The 22,330-nt window shown below is 49.0% G+C and overlaps 1 protein-coding gene across 1 annotated transcript; it reads right to left on the bottom strand.

Moving 5' to 3' along the window:
- Positions 1-1,394: 1,394 nt before the first annotated feature.
- Positions 1,395-14,178, bottom strand: ATXN2L (ataxin 2 like). The gene is given in 24 exon segments (XM_032431028.1): positions 1,395-1,863; positions 2,472-2,559; positions 2,561-2,662; positions 2,803-3,015; positions 3,181-3,302; positions 3,391-3,520; positions 3,788-3,972; positions 4,065-4,140; positions 4,264-4,410; positions 4,856-4,925; positions 5,007-5,302; positions 5,474-5,544; positions 6,008-6,079; positions 6,169-6,363; positions 7,041-7,154; positions 7,325-7,500; positions 8,128-8,328; positions 8,746-8,837; positions 9,673-9,797; positions 10,404-10,554; positions 10,906-10,977; positions 11,065-11,121; positions 11,303-11,339; positions 12,846-14,178. Coding segments are annotated over 24 exon segments (3,141 nt in total). The 5' UTR covers positions 13,145-14,178; the 3' UTR covers positions 1,395-1,813.
- Between the last annotated feature and the right edge of the window lie 8,152 nt (positions 14,179-22,330).

Below are 22,330 nucleotides of genomic sequence, written 5' to 3'. Positions count from 1 at the left end.
AACACAGGAGTGAGAAGTTATAAACAAGTTTTCTGAGACTTAAAATTAAGATAAGGACTTATCAAACGTGTAGGGAGTAAAATGCTGAATAGGTATTTAAAAACTTGAAACGACTGGCCAGGACAACAGAAGGTTAACTTTCAGCAGGGATTAACAAACACTTCTTTCAACCTTACTTCCTGACAAATGAGTATATTCAGCACTGATCAGCCACCCAGAGCGGGGAGGCTCTTAGGCCCAACCCGAGAGCTGTTCTGAGTCACAAATCTATGGCTTCACAGCAGAGGCAGAGAAGTGGGCTCAAGAAAAGGACAAAAGGAAGAGCTTCACACAAAAAAACACGATAGGGCAGGTTTGCTTTACCCTCGGTGTCTGAGGTGAGGCCGGGTTTCAAGAGATTCCTAGGACCCACCCTCCACCCCCCCCACCCCAAGCCTCAGGACCACCCGGTAAGCACTGCAGTCCCATCTCTGTATTGGGGAGACCGCTCCATCTGCACCTGAGATGTCCTGAGCCTGGCTGGCTTTCTTGCTGCTGCTTTTTCCATCACTGCCCCCCAGCTGCAACTCCCATCCTTTAAGAGAGCTCTTCTACAACCCTGCACATTTGTTCTCGCTTACCTCTATGTAAGCCAGCCGCCCCATCATGCCCACCCATTACCTGGTTTCAGACCCTCACACCTTGGATCTCTTCCCCAGTACGTAACCCTTCACTTTTCCTGCCCTGCTCTCAGCCCATCTTCTCTGGCTTTGGTCCCAGCTGAAACCCCCACCTACCCATGAGTACCAGCCCTACCCCCTCGATGCTCTAAGAGGAAAGTGATCTTTACTTAGAAGACAAGAAAACCAAGGCCAGGACATGCAGTAAAAAATTGCAATGTTTCCTTGGAAATAACCAAACACTTCTGCAACGTGTCATTTCTACATCCCATACCTGGCTCTTCCATTCGTGCCATTTAGCCCCCGGTTTAGCTCTTGCTCCCCTAAACCAGGCTCCTCATTCCAGCCGTCTCCCCTCTGCCAGTGGCTTCATCTTTGCAGTGCCCACCTGCACACACCACCTCTCAGGGGGCTCCAGGCAGGCCTTTGTTTCCAGCGACCAAAATCACTAACGTTTTTTGGTGTAAAGAGAAGAAATTAATGAAGTACTTACACTAGCAATAAGAACTTGAAACTGCACCTCACGATGAGACCAACATCAAGGTGAGAGCAAAGTCACCCAGTGACAGGGCAGCAAGCATCCTCAGCCTGTTCTGCTGCATTTTCCCCACTGCTGGGAGCCACCTCAGGCCTCCTAAGACTAGACAGCTACCATCTTACTGTTCTCCACTGGAAACCAGAGGCAGGTTAAGTTAGTTTAAAATTTTATTTTTTTTTAATTTTTTTTAATATTTTTATGTAATAAAAAGTAAAAGTCCTTGTCCAACCATCCTTGTGGGGCATCTGTCTGTCTGTCTCTCACGCAGGTCACTCAAGTTAATGGGGAAGAAAAGAAACAGGGGGCCCAAGTCTGAGGTTATAAATAATAGAAAATAAAAGATCTTCCGTCTCCAGCGGGGGATAGATGAGAGGATGGGAGGGCAAGATGGGGTGGGGATGGGCAGGGGCAGAGCAGGAACCCCCCACCCCCGCTGGACCCTGGCCCTGCCCACTTCAAGGCCCCTCCCCTTCAAGGTGCTTGGCAGGAATTCCCCAGCTCCCCCGGGGGAAAGGGGGGATTGGGGGGCTGGGACTGGTCCGAGCTGCTGGGGGAAGAGACATAGATCACTCTTCCCTCCACTCATGGAGGTCTCAGGTCGCGGCCAGGACAATCTTCAGTTCCCCGGGGGGTGGAAGGGGAGCTGCTGGGAGGGATGAGATTGAACTGGTTGGAGGGGAAAGAGAAGAGAGCAGGAGCATTAGAACCCAAGCAGCTGTCCCTTCATCCAATGCCGTCCAGTGTGGGGTGTGGGGGGAGTGTTTGGGTAGGAGCGGCCTCCTCAAGGTGTCTCATGGGGCTGTCAGAAGCACAGATCAATCGCTGTTTCCCAGTGAGCGAGAGCCCTTACTCGTGTGCCCAGCTCAGCCCCCCACACCCCAGCCTGGCCCTGTCTGCTGCGCTGACCTTACCTCGGCTAAGTCAGGAGACAGTCGGGGTCACTGAGAGCTGGGGAGGCAGTGGGGAGGGGGGCTGCTGGATCACAACTGAGCGAGGACGGAGGGAAGCAAAGGACAGAGCCAGGAGCAAGCCCCTGGCGGCGGCGACTGTGGCTTCTGCCCACCCTACATACTTCACAGACAGGTGCAGGTCGGCGGGCGCCCTGTGGGACAGCCCTGCCTCCAAGACCCCTCACTCCCCTCCCAGAACCCGTGCATCCTGCCCCACCTGCAGCCCGTCAGCTCTTCCATGCCAAATTCCCCCAGCTAACGAGAACTCACGAATCCTGTCATCGGCTCCTCCTGGAAATCCAGGCGCCTGGCCAGGCTGCTCACCTTGGGGGTGTCCGATGTAGGGGTAGGGTGAGGGTGTGGAAGCTGAGAGTGCAGGCACCCCACTCTGGGGCACCGCGCCTTGGGGGGGGGCCCCCATGGCTCTGGGGTGGGTGCAGCAGCATCACCTGGGGCGGGTGGGGAGCCCCAGGGTGAGGGGGCGGGGCTGCTGTGATTCCAGTTTGGACATGGGCCTGCGGAGAAAAAAACAGCCGTGAGCACCCCAGAAGCTAGACGTGGGCTCTGAGAATCCTGGTGTTAAGAGCACTCAGGAAAGGAGCACAAGGATTCAGGAACAGGACAGCCCCAGGAAGCAAGTCCCTGGGGTTCTTACCTGGGTAACATGGGCCATGTTGGTGAAGCCGTGGGGCAGCTGCTGATGGGCATGGATGGCATATACAGCGGCTGGTTGGGGGAAGCTGCTCTGAGGGGACTGGGCAGAAGGTCCCGGTGGCAGAGAAGGCGGCGTGCCTGTCAGGGCCCCTGGGTGGTACAGATTCTGCTGTGGCTGTCCACTGCCCAGGTGTGGGGCCTGCCCCGCCTGGTGCTGTTAGGGGGAGGGGAAGGGTGAGTGCCACCCCACTCCTCAGGTACCAGGCCTACCACCCAGACCTCTGATCCTCTCCCGCTGGGGAATGACCCCTCGAACTCTATCCCCCTCTTCCAGCCACCTGTTCCTGCCCCAACCACTCGGATCTCCCATGGCAGGCACCTGGACGGGACTGGGGGCCGCATGCTGGGACTGCGGCTGGCTCCCAGTAGGTGTGGTGGCCGGCTGCGGCTGGTGGGCATGGAGCTGCGTGGCATGGTGTGGATAGGACTGGTGAACAGTGGCTACAGCAGGAAAGAGGGAGAGAATCAGTGCCAAGCACACCAGAGGGGGCTGAGGAGCAAGGTCCGAGAAGAACGGCACAGAACTCACCATAGAGGGCTTGGGGGGTGGGCTGCTCTGCAGAAGGGTACTGAGGGGTGGAGGACGACACAATGGCCTGGGGATGGCTCCCCGACGTCAGCATGCGTGGGTTGCTCTGAAGCATGGGGGCAAACACCGGCTGGAAGGGCAAGGAGAGAAGCGGTTGGCACATCCTGCTGCCCGAGAACCCGTGCACAGCACCACCCCGTCCTTGTCAAAACCACCGTTTCTAGTTCACAACGACCCCAGCCAGGAGACGCTATGTGATCTATACTTCAGAGAGTAGCGATGCCTTGCTACGGATCCTACCAGAGCCAGGATGGAAGCCTGAGTCTGGGTGATGGAACAGAGGTGATCCTTCGCTCTGTCCCCCAACTCCCCCCCCCCCCCCCCATGCCTCAGTTACCTGCGAGGGGTAGTGGGCCATGGGCTGCATCATAGCGGGCTGGCCCGGGAACTGCTGTGGGGTGTAAGGGATGTAGGAAGAGTACGGCGTGGCAGCCACCAGAGGTGGGCCAGCAGCGGCGGCGGCCTGCATCATCGGAGGGGCTGAGGCTGGCTGGTGTTGGTCCGAGCGCTGGGGGGGGCAGGGAGCCTGGGGTAGGGGAAAGAGTGCTGAGCTCAAGCTCCATCTGCCAGGAGGCAACCTGGCAGCCCCGCCGACCAGCCCTGCCAACTCTGCTCACCTTTTGCTCCCCGGTACTTGCCCTGCTGTCCAGGCACAGAATTGGATACAGGGTATGGATACATCTGAGGTGCCTACGGACAAGAACACAGACGAAGCTCAACAGCTTGCTCACAAATGCCCTCACCAGGCCTCACCTGGCCCTCAGCAGCCCAACCCAGCCTCTTAGCCCGGAGCTGCTCAGTCTTTCCTCTTACCTGAACAGCTGGTCCCATGTGGATCTGAGGTATGTAGGAAATGTACTGGGGGCTGTAGAGCCCACTCTGGCCTGCTGTCAGCACCGGGATGGAGGGAGTTGAATGAGTCCGGGGCCCCGGAGAAGTCGGGGTACTGGTGGATTTATTCTGTAAGAGACAAGGGAGAACACGAAGTTCGGTTTTTGTACGCCTCTCCTAGCAACACATTCTACCCTGCGTCTTGGTTAAGCCTCACATCGGACCCCATGAGACGGGTATTCTCAAATTAGAGATAAGGAAATCAAGGCAGAAAAGTTAAATGGCTTGTCCGTGATCACCAAGTTGTTTTTTTTTTTTTTTTTTAGTAGAGGAGTTCAAGCCAAATCAGGGGCCTGAATGAAACCCATGCTCACAACTACCCCAACACACGAACGCTAAACCTCAGGGAGAAACACACAAACACTTGCCAGACACATCATGACCCCTCGCCCCAAGCCTGACACCTGTTTTCCCCAGAGCAGCCCAACTTTCAGAGCGCCTCCCCCGTGCTCTATCACCCCACTCTCAAGCCTCCCTCGGGGAAACCAATCCACATCTGCCCATCCCATCTTACCACAGACAGCAGAGGCTTTGTGGGATTGAACTCCTTGGCGTTGGGGTTCAGTGTTGACTTCTTCACTTGTCTGTGAGAGAACAAGAAAGTCAATCCTCATGGCTTGCTCCTCTCCCCACCTGACACCCACCTAGCTCCCCATCCTACTCACTCAGCGACCGGGCCCTCATCCTTGTCGTCTCCCTTGATGAGGCCCACCGGGGGGCTGCCAGTCTGGCTTGGGCAAGGTGGCGGGGGCTGCTCGGGCCCCTCTGTGCCTCCTGCCGGCGGTAGGGGCGGCTTGTCCTCCTTATCCGATACGGACTCCGTCTTCGAGGAGACTGGGGATCCCACTGGCTCTGACGTTAATAAACCATCAACCTCCTTCTCTTTCCCTTTGGCCTCCTCCTTTAAGATCCGGGGAGGAAAAGGATCCAGGCTGGTCTCAGGGGAGCTACTGGGCTGCAGCTGGAAGGAGAGCAGCACACATACAGTACCCAGACAGCTGGTCCGGACCCCTTCTTGCATCCTTGCTTGCTCATCTCTTATCCCACCTGGTCCTAGTCCTGTGCTTCTTCTATAAGCCTCCTCCATCCCTCTTCATCCTAACACTCTGGCTCACTCCCACACTCCTCTCACCTTAAACTGGGCCCCAAACTTTCTCAGTTCTTCCAGTTGAAAGCGTTTCTGTTCATTCTGAAGGCCAGGAACTATGAGAAACAGGGAAAAAAGGAGAAAAATCACATTTCTTTTCTCAAAGGTGGCTATAATACCAGTACCCCAAAGGACAAAGAAAACAAGAGGAAAAAAAAAGCTCTTAAGATTCCTATAGGACAAATTATGATTACACAACTGACAAGACACTGTTTCTGAACCCCCACAACTCTTGTTACTAACTGAAGTGCTCCCCTAATCAAAAGGACATTACACCTCAGAAAAACAAAAACAAAACAAAACACAACAAAAAAAAGCGGGGGGGGGCGTCTGGGTGGCTCAGTCGGTTAAGCATGTGCCTTTGGCTCAGGTCCTGATCCTAGGGTCCAGGGATCCCTGCTCAGCGGGTAGCCTGCTTTACCCTCTCCCCTTGCTTGTACTCACTCTCTCTGTCAAATTAATAAAATCTTAACAACAACAAAAAACACCTAAACAACAAACAAAAAAACCAATCCTCACCTTTCCCAGCTATCCGGGACAGCTCCTGGGACTCCAGAGTTCTCCCAGGTTCCTTGGCTGGAAGTTCTTTTACTGAGCAAGAAGAGACATATGCCTGAAGGTCCTTCTGTCCAGAACCACACTTCATATTGTCCACAAGCCCTCAACTACCTGGCTCTTACCATCTGTGGGGGCCAATGAGATCTTTGGAGAAGCTGGGGAAATGGAGCCTACTCCAGGATCCACAACCGATGATGTCACAGGGATAGAAGCCGAAGAGGTCGGTACTGCCGAGCCCATGGGGGCATCAGGACAGGAAGCTGAGACTGGGGCAGGGGCAGCCGACTTGGGAGAGCGCGGGGGGTACATCCGGCCCACTGGAAGAAAAGGGAAAGCTGTACAATGGTTACTGCTGTTCAGTGAGTAAGAGGCATAGGGAACTGCCAGAAACACCAAGGAAAGTTTATCCACCTTTTTTTTTTATATGCAAGGTCACAAACCTAAATGCCCAAAAGAACAAGGCAGCTAACATAAGCACGTAAGATACACTCGTGAACAGCACAGAAGTTTGGAATGTTTAGAGGCAATCATAACTCAGTCCTAGCTAAATAGGGTTATGCTGTAAGACACATTCAGAGTTTGCAGAACTTTCTGTATTTCCAAAGAAATTGGAAATTGGAAATTTTCTATGTCTCCTGTTTCAAAATGTTGACAACTAAAAAGTTGGTTTTTTTTTTTTTAAAGTAAGCTCTGTGCCCAGTGTGGGGGTTGAACTCACGACCCTAAGATCAAGAGTCGCATGCTCCACCGACTGAGCCAACCAGGCACCCTGATAACTAATTTAAACAAAAGACATCTGCCAGCCAAACACAACCCATAGCCAGCTGAGCTTTGCTACATGAGGGAAACAAACTCTTCCCTAAAAAGCATAAATCCAACTCCCCCCGCCAACGTCTCTTATACCTTCAAACTGTCTCCCATCCCAGCATTTCAACAACTGACATTTACAGCCCCCCCCCATTTCTATTTCTTCATATAACTGCTGAAATTTTACCTGCAGGAGGGGGCGGAGCAGAAGCTTCTCCAGAAGGCCTACTGCTGGGTGAGGACAGAGTCTTGGCACCACCTCTCACAGGCCGTTGTGCCTTAGGGGACATGCGGGAAGGGCCTATTTTTTTTTTTTTTTTTAAGATGAGAAAAAAGAGGCAGAGTATCTGCTATTACATTATCACCAACGCATCACCCTTCCAGCCCATCTCCCCTTTCAATTATCCTCCCCACCTCCATACTATCCTCTTCCCCAACCCCCGCCCAACAAAAGCCCGCTTCATAACTCACCTCCGTTGATACCACGTGTCTCAGAACCTGGGCCGGGGCTGCTACTGTCAAGGTGGTGAGGGCCACGAGGTGGCAAAGAGCTAAGGCCGGGCCGGCCACCCCGGGAACTACTGCATCGAACTCCTCCCCGGGGACCTTCCCGAACTCGCTGGGGTAGAGGGATATACTTTCCCTCCCTAGGGGAAGAATTCAAGTAAGGTCAATTAGTCATAAAACCCACACGTTTTGGAAAAATGAAGTCTTTCCTTCTAAAGTGCGTGTGCATGTAAAACACACACACACACACACACACACACACACTCCAGCTTTTTGCTCTACCCCCACTTGAAGATCTGTTCTGGTTAAATGTTCTGTAGCTATAGGCTTATGACCTTTTGTGTCAACCCTGACCTGACCAACCTGGCCAAAGCTCCAGAATTCTACCACTCCTGACCTATTAGAAAGAAAGTATCACACTCTAGTTCAAGGTACAGCTTTTACAAATTACTAAACATCACATACACCTTTTGTTTTCATAAAGGGAAAAGTTAAAATATACATATGGATAAATATACAGAGAAAAAAAAAGTATCAAAACTCAAAAAAATTTTTTTCTAAATCCGTAAGTTTTAGCTTTGTTACCTTGGACAAACTACTTATCTGATCTAGGCCTCAATTCTTAAACCTGAAAATTAGGAACAACTATGTACTAACCTACATCTTACATGGGCATGAAGCTTTATAAACAGGAATGTACAAAGCTCTTGGCCTAAACAAGGGCCCGTACAGAGCCCCAAACAGAGCAGGCCGCCCCCAGCAATCACCTAGATGCCAAGCTGGGGCTCTCCCGTCCTGAACCCTGCCGCTGGACCGCACTGTGCTTCTCCTCCTCGGTGCGCCCATCATCGTTCTCCATGGCGATCCGCAGGCGGTACTGGGGGCTCGATTCAATCTCTCGAGCTAATTGGGCTGCACGCAGCTCCCGCTGACGAAACTCTTCTGAGTTGTCCTTCTCCAAGGGCACCCTGAGAGGACCACCACAGATCACCATCCCAGTGCCAGGGGACAAGAGAAGAAAAAGGAAAAACATTTCTATGAGTCCTATCAGTAGCTCAGGTATGCAGATGTTTAACCCCTTCAACAACTCAGCACATATTTAATGGGCATCTACTAGGTCCCACGTGGAGAAATAAGGCCAATCTCTGAATCGGAGTACTTACACGCATATATAAGTATGTTTTAACTTCTAGAGGAAAAGTACTGGTGAGTGGACAAGAAAGCAGCTAATTCTACCCATGAGATGGCCTGGTATTTTGAGGGGACAATGACACAAGGCAGACCAAAAGTGGGGAGAGGGCAACCTGGACACCCAGAAAAGCATGAACAAATGCCAGGACCCCATGCCTCAAACTGCACCATGTGGGAAGTACCAAGACACTCACGTATAAGAAGAAAGACTGCTGTCATAGGTGGTCTTTACACCATAGTTCTCCTCGTTGAACTTGAACATTTCGTTGGGGTCCCATCCATTGGACTAAGGAGGGAGGAAGGAGAATGTTTTAAAACCCAGCAAGGAAAGCAACAATGACCTGTCATTCTCCTCCACCAGGGTGAAAAACACACAAATCTGACCAAACCGAGAGTGGAAAAATAAGAACAAGGCTGGCAGAATTATCAACTAGTACCACCAATTGTAGCACAGACTGGCAACAGCTAGTAAAACCAAAGTCTTAAGACCTAACGAATCCATTTTCTGGTTTATGTCCTAGAAAAATTTGGTATATATTACATGGGTACACATATTCTAATGTCCAGTAAGGCACTATTTTTAACAGCAAAATAATGGCAACAAATACCAATCAGTAAGGAAAAACATAAATACGTTTTGTTGTGTGTATATACACACGTACATATACAAGCAGAACTAGACAGAACAGTTGAAAGCAATAACTGGATCTATATACCAATATTAAAAAAAATTCAAAACAAGCAGGGAAAATAAATTCTTATGCAAGCTGAACATAGCATAATAATACATTAACTCATGAGAAATCTTAAATGAGTCAAAGTCCTTGTTTTTGGAAGCACATCGTAGACTACACAATCTACAATCTTGTCTATGCTCTGTAAATTAAAGGAAAAAAAAAATCTTAAATGTCAAGAGCTGTCAATCACAGATGGTGGGAGAACAGGTATTTTTGTTATTTTCTTTAGCTTTTCATTTGGAATCTGACAGCCATCAACGGGCAATAGAAAAGACTCCCCCTCCCCACCCGGCCCAGCAACTCTTGGTTCTAAGAGTGACATCAGAGTCAACAACCTGCGCTCAGGCAGCAGAGTGCCCAGCTCTCAGGGAAGGGGGGCTGTACCATGTCAGACTCGAGGTCATAGTCATCGCTGTTGCTGTCGCCCCCTTCCCAGCGCTGAAGCACCTTCTCTTTGTGCTCCCCATTCACCTTCGAGTTCATGGCAATGGCTGAATCAGTGAATTTGTCTGTGGGGGCAGAGTTGAAGATCAGGAGTCAGGGGATTATTCCACAGCCTCTTCCAACACCCCCACCCCCAATAGGTAGTCCAGAAGCAAAGAAAAGTGTGTGTCAGGGTTAGGGGGGAAGGGAGGGTGTGGGTGGAGCAGCACAACATGCCTCATCTGAAGAGTTCAAGAGGAGCAAGGAGTTGAAAGCAAAGCAAGGGAAACATGAAGGACCACAACACAGGTTGGAATTCATCCCACTGTATCTTAGACATCAAGACATATTCTCAAGAAGAAAAACCTAGGGTGCTTGGGTGGCTCAGTCGGTTAAGTGTCTGCCTTTGGCTCAGGTCATGATCCCAGGGTCCTGGGATCAAGTCCTGCATCTGGCTCCCTGCTCAGCAGGGAGTCTGCCTCTCCCTCTACCCCTGCTCCTTGCTCGTGATCTCTCTCATGCTCTCGCTCTCTCTCAAATAAATAAAATCTTTAAAAAAAGGAAAAAAAAAAAGAAAAAAATCCTGGCCCTCCTCCTCAGAAAAAAAGATGGTAAAGGGGGAAGAAAAAAATTCAAGTCATTATGTAACTGCTCTCTGCTCTCTAGTCTGACATAAAAACCCAACACGATACCTTTAGTAGCATAATTGAAGTCAACATTTCGGAAGTGGACAAGCATGACATCGCTTGGCTTAAACACCATGGTGTCCACAATGTCTTCCCGACGAGGGCCACCTGCTGGCTCAGATGCTTTCCGGTGTACAGCATCTACTGCTAGTTCAAACTATAAAAGTCCCATTTCCAAACAGTAAAGGATCAGTATCAAGAAATGTGATGGTAAAAATAGGACTATTTTTCTTTTACTCTTTCTAACCGTCATCCCAACACCACACTGTCACACAGTCTTCTCAGTATCAGCCCAAGACTAAGTATTTTAACATTAACATTAAAGTACCCAGCCCTCCAATTTCCGACCCTCATTTCTTATTGCTTCCAGCACTACTCCGGCACAGGCCTACAGAAATGAGTAACACAATGTTGTTCAACACCGTTCAACTCACATCTCCAATGAGCCTATTTCATTCCCCTCCTCCTTCATGAAATGCAAAAAATCAGCTAATTTGAGTACACTAACCTTTGAGCTCAGAGTCTTGAAGATACCTTCATAGGTGGTACCATTCTTCACCTTTACATCACAAGTGGAGCCCTGGAAGAGTAGGGAAAAAGAAGAGTGTCTCCAGCAAACCGGTGCATTACATTCCTCAAACAACCTAGAGGTTAGGTACCCACTTACCACAACAGCTGTAAGAAAATGCAGCATTCTGGAATTGTTGTAGACACCTTCGAACACCTACCAATAACACAGGAGAAATAAATAGCCAGTCAACATCTCACTTTCCTTCTGAATACCCACACTCCACTCACCCACTTTGTATGTGCTGGGCCCCTACTCTTCTGAGCCCAACTATTTGTGCACACGATCTGTCCTATATGCCCACATGTACCTCTGTACTTTGAGGGTGGGCACTCACCGGTGACTGTGGGGGTCCCTTTCCTGTGCTTTGTCCCCTATGAGAAAGGAAACAAGAAACTAGTTACTTAAACACATTCAATCCCTCTTAATTAATTTCAAAGAACTTGGTATCCTAGAACCACATACGCTGTGAAGATGCTGATTTAGACTACAAACCAATTATCAACAAGATTTTCCAACTCTCACCATACAGAGGAAGAAAGGCATAGACAGTAAAAGCCAGTAAACACACTTCTACCAAATGCCACTAAAACAGACCTCAGTCGACAATGGTTGTCAATTCAACACAACCTTCTCACTTTCTCCAAGGGGCCAGGGCCCCATGATTCCAAGAAAGCAATGCTACAGTAGTCGTTAACCAACAATCCACCCTAGACATAAAGGCGAAAGCTCAGGGAATGCAGATTCGGAACCACCTAGCTCAGGCACATTACCTCTCAAACAGAAAAGACAATCATTTTCACCAACCTTACGCCCCAAACTCTGGGAGGAGGGTATTCCCTTTACAACCCACCCTCTCGAGGAGGGGTCACCGATCGCCCGGTAACCCTGCTCCTCGCTGGCTGATGTAACCGTCGGTTGAGGAGGGCGATGAGGGGGCCGTTGGCGGGGATGGGGGACAGCGCAGCCGCAAAAGCCATCCACCGGGAGGCCTCGCCCGGTCTGCGCCTGCGCAGTAAAGCCCACGGGCCTCCAAAATTCCCCCCCTCCCGCGACCTGAACCCACTGCGCCTGCGTGTACCGCCACTCTCAATTCCATTAAGCCACACACAGGAGAAACCGAGTGGGGTGTCCACCACTCATCCACAAACACCAGGCGAACCCCTCCACGCACACTCCCAAACCCTGCCCTATAAGTTACCCGCGCCTCACGAATGCCCGGGTCATAAGACAGAGCATCCGCGCGCACGTACGGGAAGAGCGCGCGCGCGCTGAAGGTTCCCTGCCCGCAGTCCTCCCAGTTGTCCCTCCTTCCGTCCCCCCGCCCACCCCGCTCCCCTCCTACTGGCCAGACCGGGAAAGGGGAGGTAGCAACCCGCTCCCAAGTCCCTCCCTCCCCATTGGCCAAACTGTGGGCCGCGCGCCCCCCCTCCATTGGCTACGGCCGGGGACCCCTTCCCTCAGCTGACTCCCCATTGGCTGAAGCCGGGGACCGCGAGACCCTTCGTGGTAATGGAGCCGGGGACCCCGATCACCTCTTCACCCCCCCAACTCCTCGTTCTGACGGCGCTGGCGGGATGCGCCCCGCCTGCCCTTAAGGCCCGAGCCCCGAGGCCCAACTAGGCTCTGAGAACTGAGCACGGCCCCCGAATGTCTCGGTGGCCGCCCGGGGACCCTTTCCCTCTGACCTGTTAGGACCTGAGGGGGCCCACCCCCAGCCTCACGGGAGTTCCCCACTGCCCCCGGCGTCCCGCAAAGGTGGCCGGGCTAGGTACCCCGCTCGCGCGGTGTCCTCAGGTCCCGGCCGCTGGGCCGGAGCCGAGCCGCCGCCGCCGCCTCGCAGCCTCGGCTCCAGCGTCCGGAAACCCACCCCTCCTCACCTGGCGCTGCCGATAGCCGTTGCCCCTGGCCTCTCCTGGTGTTGCTGCGGCGGCGGCGGCTGCGGCGCCAAGATACCCTCGGCTCCCCGGCGGAGCCCGCTCCCGGCGGCGGCTGCAGGCCCCAGGCAGGGAGAAGCGGCCGCGGGAGGCCCTGCGGGAGCCGAGGTGGAGGCCAGGGGCCCCGGGAGGCCGCCGTTGGGGGGGCTGGTGCCCCCGGGAGGCCGGCGGGCCACGGCCTGTTGCGTGGGGGGCGGCTGCTGGGGCTGGGAGGTCTGTTGTGGCGGCTGAGGCTTCAACATGATGGCAGCGTCCGGAAGGGGAATTAGGGGGAAGGGAGGGAGAGAGGAGGCCGGGGCTAGGCCCCCGCTGGAGAGCACGGGAAGCGAGGGGGCCTGGGAAGCCGGGGACCCGCCGTTGGCGGGCGGGGGGAGCCCCGCGATGTCGGGGGTGGATAGAGAAGACCGCGGCGCGAGGAAGCGCCGCGAGGCGGAAGGGGAGGGGGTCTCGCGGGCCGGAGGAAAGCGAGAGGGCGCGAGCCGGCCTGGCGCGCGTGCGCGTCGCCGGGGAAAGGGGAGGAGGAGGAGCGCGCGGGCGGGAGCTCCCGAAGGGGGAGGGGCAGGGAAGAGGGAGCGGCGGCGCGAGATGTCCGCGCGCACCGGGGCGGTTGGCTCCGGGCAGGAGAGGAGAGAATAAAAAGAGGCGAATCTCGCGCCCCTAGCCCTTGGAGTGGAGAAGGAGCGGCGCGGGCGCTTACGCGCGCCAAAGATTTAGGGTCTCTAGGTCTCAAACAGCCCTAGAGGCTGGCTGCCGCTGTCGCTTCACAATGAGCGTGTGAAGCGCTGGGGGAGGAGCCGAAGTAGCCGTGAGGAAGGAAGAACCGGCCGCCCCGCCTACGCCGGTGGCGTAGCGTCGGGATACCTCCGCAGTTGTGTGAGATGTCACGACGTAGCGTGCAGTTCTTCCGCCATTTGGGGGCCCGTGGGCGGAGTCTAAGTGCAAAGAAATCCGGGGTCCAAACACGCGACTGCCCTTCTTAGGTGAGCGGTAGGTTTCATGAGGAGCTAGTCTTGACCTTTTCTGCTTTTAATAAAAGACTGATGGACATTAAAGTTATCGGTTTGAAACTCAGCATGTTGCAGATAAATCTATGCTAAATCCGAAATCATTTTAAGCTTCAATGATTTAATACCTAAACGGTGTCTCCATGCCCTAGAATGAACCCTTAAACTGTAGTAACAGAGAGACTGAAGGACAAAGTACCTAAGGTCTAATTCAAAATTCTTCATTGAACTCCGCAATGAAGCCAGACTTCATTCATTCAAAATTAGTTGGGCATTAGGACATTAGGCTAGACGCATCGGATACAACCGTAATTTCACCACTTCCTGTCCTCTCCGAGTTCAAGCTAGTGGTAGACTCAGACAATTAGATGAGATCTATTAGGTGAAGCATAGGGCACCATGAGAGCAGATAGAAGTGACACCGAATCCAGCGTTGGGTGATGAATTTCTAGGCAGGGGAATGTGACAAATTAAGAAAACGTCAGCGTGGCTGATTAAATTAAAGAGGTTGAAAAAAATGAGACTGGAGAGGTAAGAAACCTGGGACTAGATTTTAAAGAGACTTGGACATTGTCCTCAAAGTAGTGGGGAGCCTTTCACAGAAAACAGGTCAGATTTGCATTTTTAGAAGATCACTCTTTGCAGTGTGGAGAATGGAGTAGAGCAGTTATGAGTCAGTGGTCTTAATCCCAGCGAAACTTCCAATATCTCAAACTCCCTTGGCTCCAGGCATTAGCATTGGAACCGTACCCAAACCCTCTACCACAAACAGGCACATACCTAGCTAAAAGTTGGCCTTACTTTTTAGAAGTATTCCTTCACTCCTATCTCACTCCAGGCTTCTAGTGTGTTAGGTTCCCCTCCTATGCTTGGCCAGCAAATTTCCCCACTTCATTCTAAGAGTTCCTTTACTTCTTTCTTCTTGCTTCTGTCAGCTCCCTACGGGTTGGGATCTTACTGTTAATGTTCCTGCAGTACCTAGCACAATGCAGTAGTCAATTAAATACTTGTGAAGTGAATGGATCTGAGTGGGATCTTAAAGACCATGTCTCCTGGATGCCTAAATAACACAGTCCAGCATTCTCCTGGTATTCCCAGCACCACTGAGTGCCCTGCCACCTCATTATGGGTACTTCTTTCTCCCCCACTCACATCCTGCTCCTACCCTCAGATTCTAAGTTTTAGCCTCACGAAACTCCAATTTCCATGACACACCTTGTACTTTTTCAACTCTTCCTTTACAGGTGCTATTTCTTCCCTTACCTTCTTATTCTTCAAGCTCAGGTGTCCGTCCTTTTGAACATCCTCTTACTGACTCGCTCCTCTGGCCTCCCAGAGCACTGGGATGGTTTTGCTTATATGAAGTCTGAGGTTATAAAGGGCAGGGACTATATTTACTCATTTCCCTATCCTTCATGCCTAGCTCAGTGGCTGGCACGCAAATTGTTTGGTAAATGAATGGAATGTTGTCTTATATGCAATTTAGAAATTATATATATCACTGTGATTTCATATGGACTGATTTCCAGTATATATTATGAAGTGAAGAAAGCAAAGTTTATAGTCTAAACTATCCTACCTCTTGTTCAAGGGAGAAGGGAAAATAAGAAAACAAATGTATCTGCAAATTTTTGCAAAGAAAAACACAAGAAGGGGGCCTGGGTGGCTCAGTCAGTTAAGCGTTTGCTTTCGGCTCGGGTCTTGACCCAGGGTCCTGGGATCGAGCCCCGCATTGGACTCCCTGCTGGTGGGGAACCTGCTTCTCCCTCTCCTTCTACCCCTCTTCCCCCCACCCCCACCTTTCATGCTATCTCTCTCTCTCTCTCACATAATACATAAAATCTTAAAAAAGAAAAGAAAAGAAAAGAAAAACACAAGAAGTGTAAACCCCAAACTAATAAAATTGATTACCTATGAGGGTTAGGGGTAAATGAGGGTTCCTTGGTTGTTCACATTTTTGTGGAAAGAAACAATGGAATACATAATAAATACATAAATAAATGAATCTAACTCTATTTTAGATGAATAAAAGTAACCCCATGAAAGGGGAAAAAAATAAAACTAATTCAAGTAACTTTCAGGCACCCTCTGCCTAAAGGAAAAAAGAACTGCAAATCTTGAGTTCTTAGTAGGTTTACAATATTGGTAGTAGAATGGCAATTCTGAAATTATTTTGGGTATGGAGATTGAACATGTAAGTAAACATATAGACATTGCTGGGAACCAGGGTTCTCAGTGGGGAAGCAGGGAAGAGCAAATATGGAATGAAAGAAGTGAGCAAAAACTGTGCGGTTGGACTGGAACAGGACATATCAGTGTAAAATTTATGGCGGAAAAAAAAAGATGATAGATTGATTGATCTACACATACCTAGTTCTCAGATCTTGGTTTCTAAATATCCCACAGAAAAATCCCAGGGCCCAGGACCGCTTGAGGGCTCCTCCCTGATTCCAGTTTGGGCAGAAGCAAGGAAGATACCATGGGAGTTTGGAATATTTTGTTGTGCCAGAAAATAAGTACTAAAAAAAGTATTAGGGCATTAAAGAGACATAGGAGCCAGCTTGAAGAGGCCAAATCTGACACAATTTGTATATCACAGTATGTAAGTATAATAGATTATAATCCACTGAACAAAAGAAGAATCCATGCATCCATACTGTTAATAGGTGTAAATATACATGCATACCCACATAAAAAGAAGAAACATGGGGCGCCTGGGTGGCTCAGTTGGTTAAGCGACTGCCTTCGGCTCAGGTTATAAACCCCACATTGGGCTCCCAGCTCAGCGGGGAGTCTGCTTCTCCCTCTGACTCTCTCCCTTCTCATGCTCTCTCTCACACACTCTCTCTCTCAAATAAATAAAATCTTTAAAAAAGGAAGAAGAAGGGCACCTGGGTGGCTCAGTTGGTTAAGCGACTGCCTTCGGCTCAGGTCATGATCCTGGAGTCCCGGGATCGAGTTCCACATCGGGCTCCCTGCTCAGCAGGGGGTCTGCTTCTCCCTCTGCCCTCTTCCCTCTTGTGCTGTCTCTCATTCTCTCTCTCTCAAATAAATAAATAAAATCTTAAAAAAAAAAGTTTAAAAAAAATAAAAATAAAAATAAAAAAAATTAAAAAGGAAGAAGAAGAAGAAAGAAGGAGAAGGAGAAGAAGAAGAAGAAACATATAGGAGAAATAAAAGACTGTATTCTTGGGGCACCTGGGTGGCTCAGTCGTTAAGCGTCTGCCTTTGGCTCAGGTCATGATCCCAGGGTCCTGGGATCGAGCCCCGCATCGGGCTTCCTGCTCAGCGGGAAGCCTGCTTCTCCCTCTCCCACTCCCCCTGCCTTGTGTCCCTGCTCTCGCTGTGTCTCTCTCTGTCAAATAAATAAATAAAAAATCTTAAGAAAAAAGTGTAAAAAAAAAAAAAAAAGACTGTATTCTTTAAAACTGCCCCATGGATGAAGGATGAAACTTTGAGGAACTGTTCCAGGTTAAAGAAGGCTAAAGTGACTAACAATAAATGAAATTGATCCTGGCCTAGATCCAGAAAAGAATTGCTATAAAAGACATTATGGGGGATGTGCATGTGTGGCTCAGTCGGCTGAGCATCTGACTCTTGGTTTTGGCTCAGGTCATGATTTCAGGGTCGTGAGATGGGCCCCACGTGGAGCTCCATGCTCAGTGGGAAGTCTGCTTATCCCACTCCCTCTGGCCCTCCCCCCGTTCATGTACTCTCTCTAAAATAAATAAATAAATCTAAAAAAAAAAAAAAGAGGGGCACCTGGGTGGCTCAGTCGGTTAAGCGTCTGCCTTCGGCTCAGGTCATGATCCCAGGGTCCTGGGATTGAGCCCTGCATTGGCCTCCCTCCTTGTTGGGAAGACTGCTTCTCCTTCTCCCTCTGCCTGCCACTTCCCCTGCTTGTGCTCTCTCTCTCAAATAAATAAATAAAATCTTTGTATGCTTAACCATCTGAGCCACTCAAAACATTTTTCAAGAAGAGGCAGCATCTGGTAGCAGAAAGAACACAGGATATGTCCCAGGAGACAAGAATTCTAGCTGTGCCTTTGTCTCTTACTAGTTCAACCAAATAGAGTAAGCAGTTGGACCTCTGAGACCCTAGTCTCAATCTAAAAGTGAGAGAGAGTGAGAGAGAGCATGAGAGGGGAGAGGGTCAGAGGGAGAAGCAGACTCCCCGCCGAGCAGGGAGCCTGATTCGGCACTCGATCCCCGGACTCCGGGATCATGACCTGAGCCGAAGGCAGTCGCTTAACCACTGAGCCACCCAGGCGCCCTAAATAAATAAAATCTTCTTTTTTTTTTTTAAAGATTTTATTTATTTATTTGACAGAAAAAACACAAGCAGGGGGAGTGGGAGAGGGAGAAGCAGGCTTCCCGTGGAACAGGGAGCCCGACGCAGGTCTCGATCCCAGGACCCTGGGATCATGACCTGAGCCGAAGGCAGTCGCTTAACCACTGAGCCACCCAGGCGCCCTAAATAAATAAAATCTTTAAAAATTAAAAAAAAAATACATTATGGGGAAAATTTACGAATTTATGATATAGACTATAATACATCCATGATAATTTCCTGAATGTGATAACTACTTTAGATATGGAAAAGTATATTCTTAGTAAATATATCCTGAAGTATTATGGGGCAAAGGAATAATGATATATCCAACCTACTCTTAAATGGTTGAAATTATATGTATTTTCTTTATGTACACACAAAGAAAATGATGAAGCAAATATGGCAAAATGTTAACTAGTGAATCTGGCAAACTTTATTTTTATTTATTTATTTTTTAAGATTTTATTTTATTTCTTTAAATATTTTATTTATTTGAGCGAGAGAGAGAGAAAGCACAAGCAGGGGGGGGAGAGGCAGAGGGAGAGGGAGAAGCAGACTCCCCACTGAGCAGGGAGCCGGATATGGGCTCCATCCCAGGACCCTGGGATCATGACCCGAGCTGAAGGCAGACGCTTAACCGACTGAGCCACCCAAGCATCCCTAAAAATTTTATTTTTAAGTAACCTCTACACCCACCATGGGGCTCGAACTCACGACCTGGAGATCAATCAAATGAGCCAGCCAGGTGCCCCATTCTGGGTAAACTTCATACTGAAGTTCTTTGTAGTAGTCTTTCAACATCCCTGTAAAGTTTGAAATTATTTTCAAAATAAGGAATTTACATATAAATAAGTAAAAATTATTTGAAACTCTAAAATAAGGGAAAGGAGCAAGCGTAAACCACCTAATTATATACATTGAACACCCACAAACTCATTGATAAATTAGGTGAGCAGTTTTTAGCTCTCCAGAGTACCCTGAGGCAGTACCCCAGTGTTCACTGAATTTCATCCAAGTGTATCTGAGTAATCCCAGTTTGAGGCTCAAATGATACTAGGACCCCATTCATACAAAACAATAAGGCCATATTCCTCACTTAAGACATGTCAGAGAGTGGCTGGGAAAACAAGCTGAAACATTCCTTACGAAGGTCAACTCGACTACCTCTCCCCAACACACATCCTACAAGGACAATTTTCCTTCATAAATGCCAAAACATTTTTCTTTTTCTTTTTTTAAAGATTTTATTTATTCATTTGAGAGAGGGAGAGAGCACAAGCAGGGGGAGAGGCAGAGGAAGAGGGAGAAGCAGACTCCCCACTGAGCTGGGAGCCCGACGCTGGGCTCGATCCCAGGACCTGGAGATCATGACCTGAACCAAAGGCAGATGCTTAACCATTTGAGCCACTCAAAACATTTTTCAAGAAGAGGCAGCATCTGGTAGCAGAAAGAACACAGGATATGTCCCAGGAGACAAGAATTCTAGCTGTGCCTTTGTCTCTTACTAGTTCAACCAAATAGAGTAAGCAATTGGACCTCTGAGACCCTAGTCTCGATCTAAAAGGAGAGGCCAGAATAGAGGAGGGGTCCCAAGCTCAAATGCCTATATGACAAAGACTGGTAATAAAGAGGAGGGGGGCAAGAAGGCACCTGTGACAAACTGGAGAACATGCACCTGCCTAAATGGGGGACCTGCTTCTCAGTTCCAATCGACTTCTGCCAGGTAGGGTTGGGTCCCAGGATTGCCAGAGATCTTGACATGGAACATTCTCCAGAATAGATCACATTGTTAGGCCGCAAAACAAGTCTCAACAAATTCAAAAAGATCAAAGTCATACCACGCATATTTTCTGACCGCAACACTATGAAGCTAGAAATCAACCACAAGAAAAGGTCTGGAAAGAGCACAAATACATGGAGGTTAAATAACATACTGCTAAACAGTGAATGGGTCAACCAAGAAATCAAAGAATAAATTTTTAAAAATTACATGGGAACAGATGAAAATGAAAACACAATGGTCCAAAATCTTTGGGATGCAGCAAAAGCGATTTTAAGAGGGAAGTATATGGCAATACAGGTCTACCTCAAGAAGCAAGAAAAATCTCCAATAAACAACCTAAACTTACACTTAAAGGAGCTAGAAGAACAACAACAAAACCCAAAACCAGCAGAAGGAAGAACATAATAAAGATTAGAGCAGAAATAAATGATATAAAAACTAAAAAACAATAGAACAGATGATCTGTTCAGATCTTTGAAAAGATCAACAAAATTGATAAATCTCTAGCCAGACTCATAAAAGAGAAAGAAAGAGAGAGAGAGAGGACTTAAATAAACAAAATCACAAATGAAAGGAGAAATAACAACCAACACCACAGAAATGCAAACAATTATAAGAGAATATTATGAAAAATCATATGCCAACAAACTGGACAACCTAGAAGAAATGGATAAACTCCTAGAAACATATAAACTACCAAGAGTCCTGGGATCGAGCCCACTTCAGGCTCACTGCTCAGCGGGGAGCCTGCTTCTCCCTCTGCCCCTCACCCTGCTTGTGCTCTCTCTCTCTCTCTCTCTCTCTTCTCAAATAAATAAATGAAATCTAAAAAAAAAAAAAAAAGGAACATATAAACTACCAAAACTGAAGAAGGAAGAAATGGAAAATTTGAACAGGCCAATTACCAATGATGAAATTGAATTAGCAATCAAAAAATTCCCAACAAACAAGAGTCCAGGACTAGATGGCTTCACAGGTGAATTCTACCAAATATTTTTTTAAAGATTTTATTTATTTATTTGAGAGAGAGAGAGAGCACAAGCTGGGGGAGAGGCAGAGAGAGAGGGAGAAGCAGGCTCCCCGCTGAGCAGAGTCTCATGTGGGACTTGATCCCAGGACCCTGGGATCATGACCTGAGCCGAAGGCAGTCGCTTAACCGACTGAGCCACCCAGGCACACTAAAACTTTCATTATTTGCCTAAAGACTTCACAAAAATTACTAGAACTGATAAATGAATTCAGTAAAGTCACAGGATACAAAATCCATGCACAGGAATCTGTTGCATTTCTATACACTAATAATGAAACAGCAGAAGGAGAAATTAAGAAAACAACCTCATTTACAATTGCACCAAAAATAGGGCACCTGGGTGGCTTAGTCGTTATGCATCTGCCTTCGGCTCAGGTCATGATCCCAGGGTCCTGGGATCGAGTCCCATATCGGGCTCCCTGCTCGACAGGAAGCCTGCTTCTCCCTCTCCCACTCCCCCTGCTTGTGTTCCCTCTCTTGCTGTGTTTCTCTCTGTCAAATAAATAAATAAATAAAATATTAAAAAACAAAAACAAAAACAAAAAACAATTGCACCAAAAATAATAAAATACCTAGGAATAAACTTAACCAAAGAGATGGAAAGACCTGTACTCTGAAAACTATAAAACACTGATGAAAGAATTTGAATATCCACCTGATACTTGCACAGGTCAAAGTCCTGCCCATTCAAGTCTTCAAGGATGGCATTAATCTCTGCAGTTCCTCAAGGGATGTGACATTGCTTTTGGTTAACTATCTTAATAGGATGTAGGAGTTCCAGGGGCTTTCACTAGCCCTTCCTGCCGTAATGTTCTCACTCCAAGGGTCAGAGAGCCAATGTGGGGATCCTGCCTGTTGCCATAGATGTCTATCCTAATCACACTCGCAGGAACTTGGAAATAACCACAGGTTGGGACTGTGGATCAGCTGAGCCGCCTGTGAGTTGGACTTGAGCTAAGAATCCATCTATTACCTGACCACCTTAAGCCCCCACCTTGATTGGTGGGCCATAGTGCAATTGGATCCCCCAGGAATTAGCATCAATTCAGAGCCAGTATCTAGTAATTCTCAAAAGGTCTGGGTATTTTCTTTTCTCTAATGCACATTCTAGTAAACAATCCACAGTTCTTTTCTCAAGGAGACCCAATCTCCCTTTTTTTAAAATAAAGATTTATTTATTTATTTGTTAGAGAGAATGCCCAAGGGCAGGGGGAGGGGCAGAGGGAAAGGGAGAGAAGCGGACTCCCCGCTGAGTCCGGCAGCGGGGGGGGGGGGGGG

This window comes from Phoca vitulina, unplaced genomic scaffold, assembly GCF_004348235.1.
Source record: "Phoca vitulina isolate PV1807 unplaced genomic scaffold, GSC_HSeal_1.0 scaffold45, whole genome shotgun sequence".
Classification (NCBI taxonomy): domain Eukaryota; kingdom Metazoa; phylum Chordata; class Mammalia; order Carnivora; family Phocidae; genus Phoca; species Phoca vitulina.
Note: the sequence above shows the minus strand (reverse complement) of the source record. Positions and strands in the feature narration are given on the sequence as shown.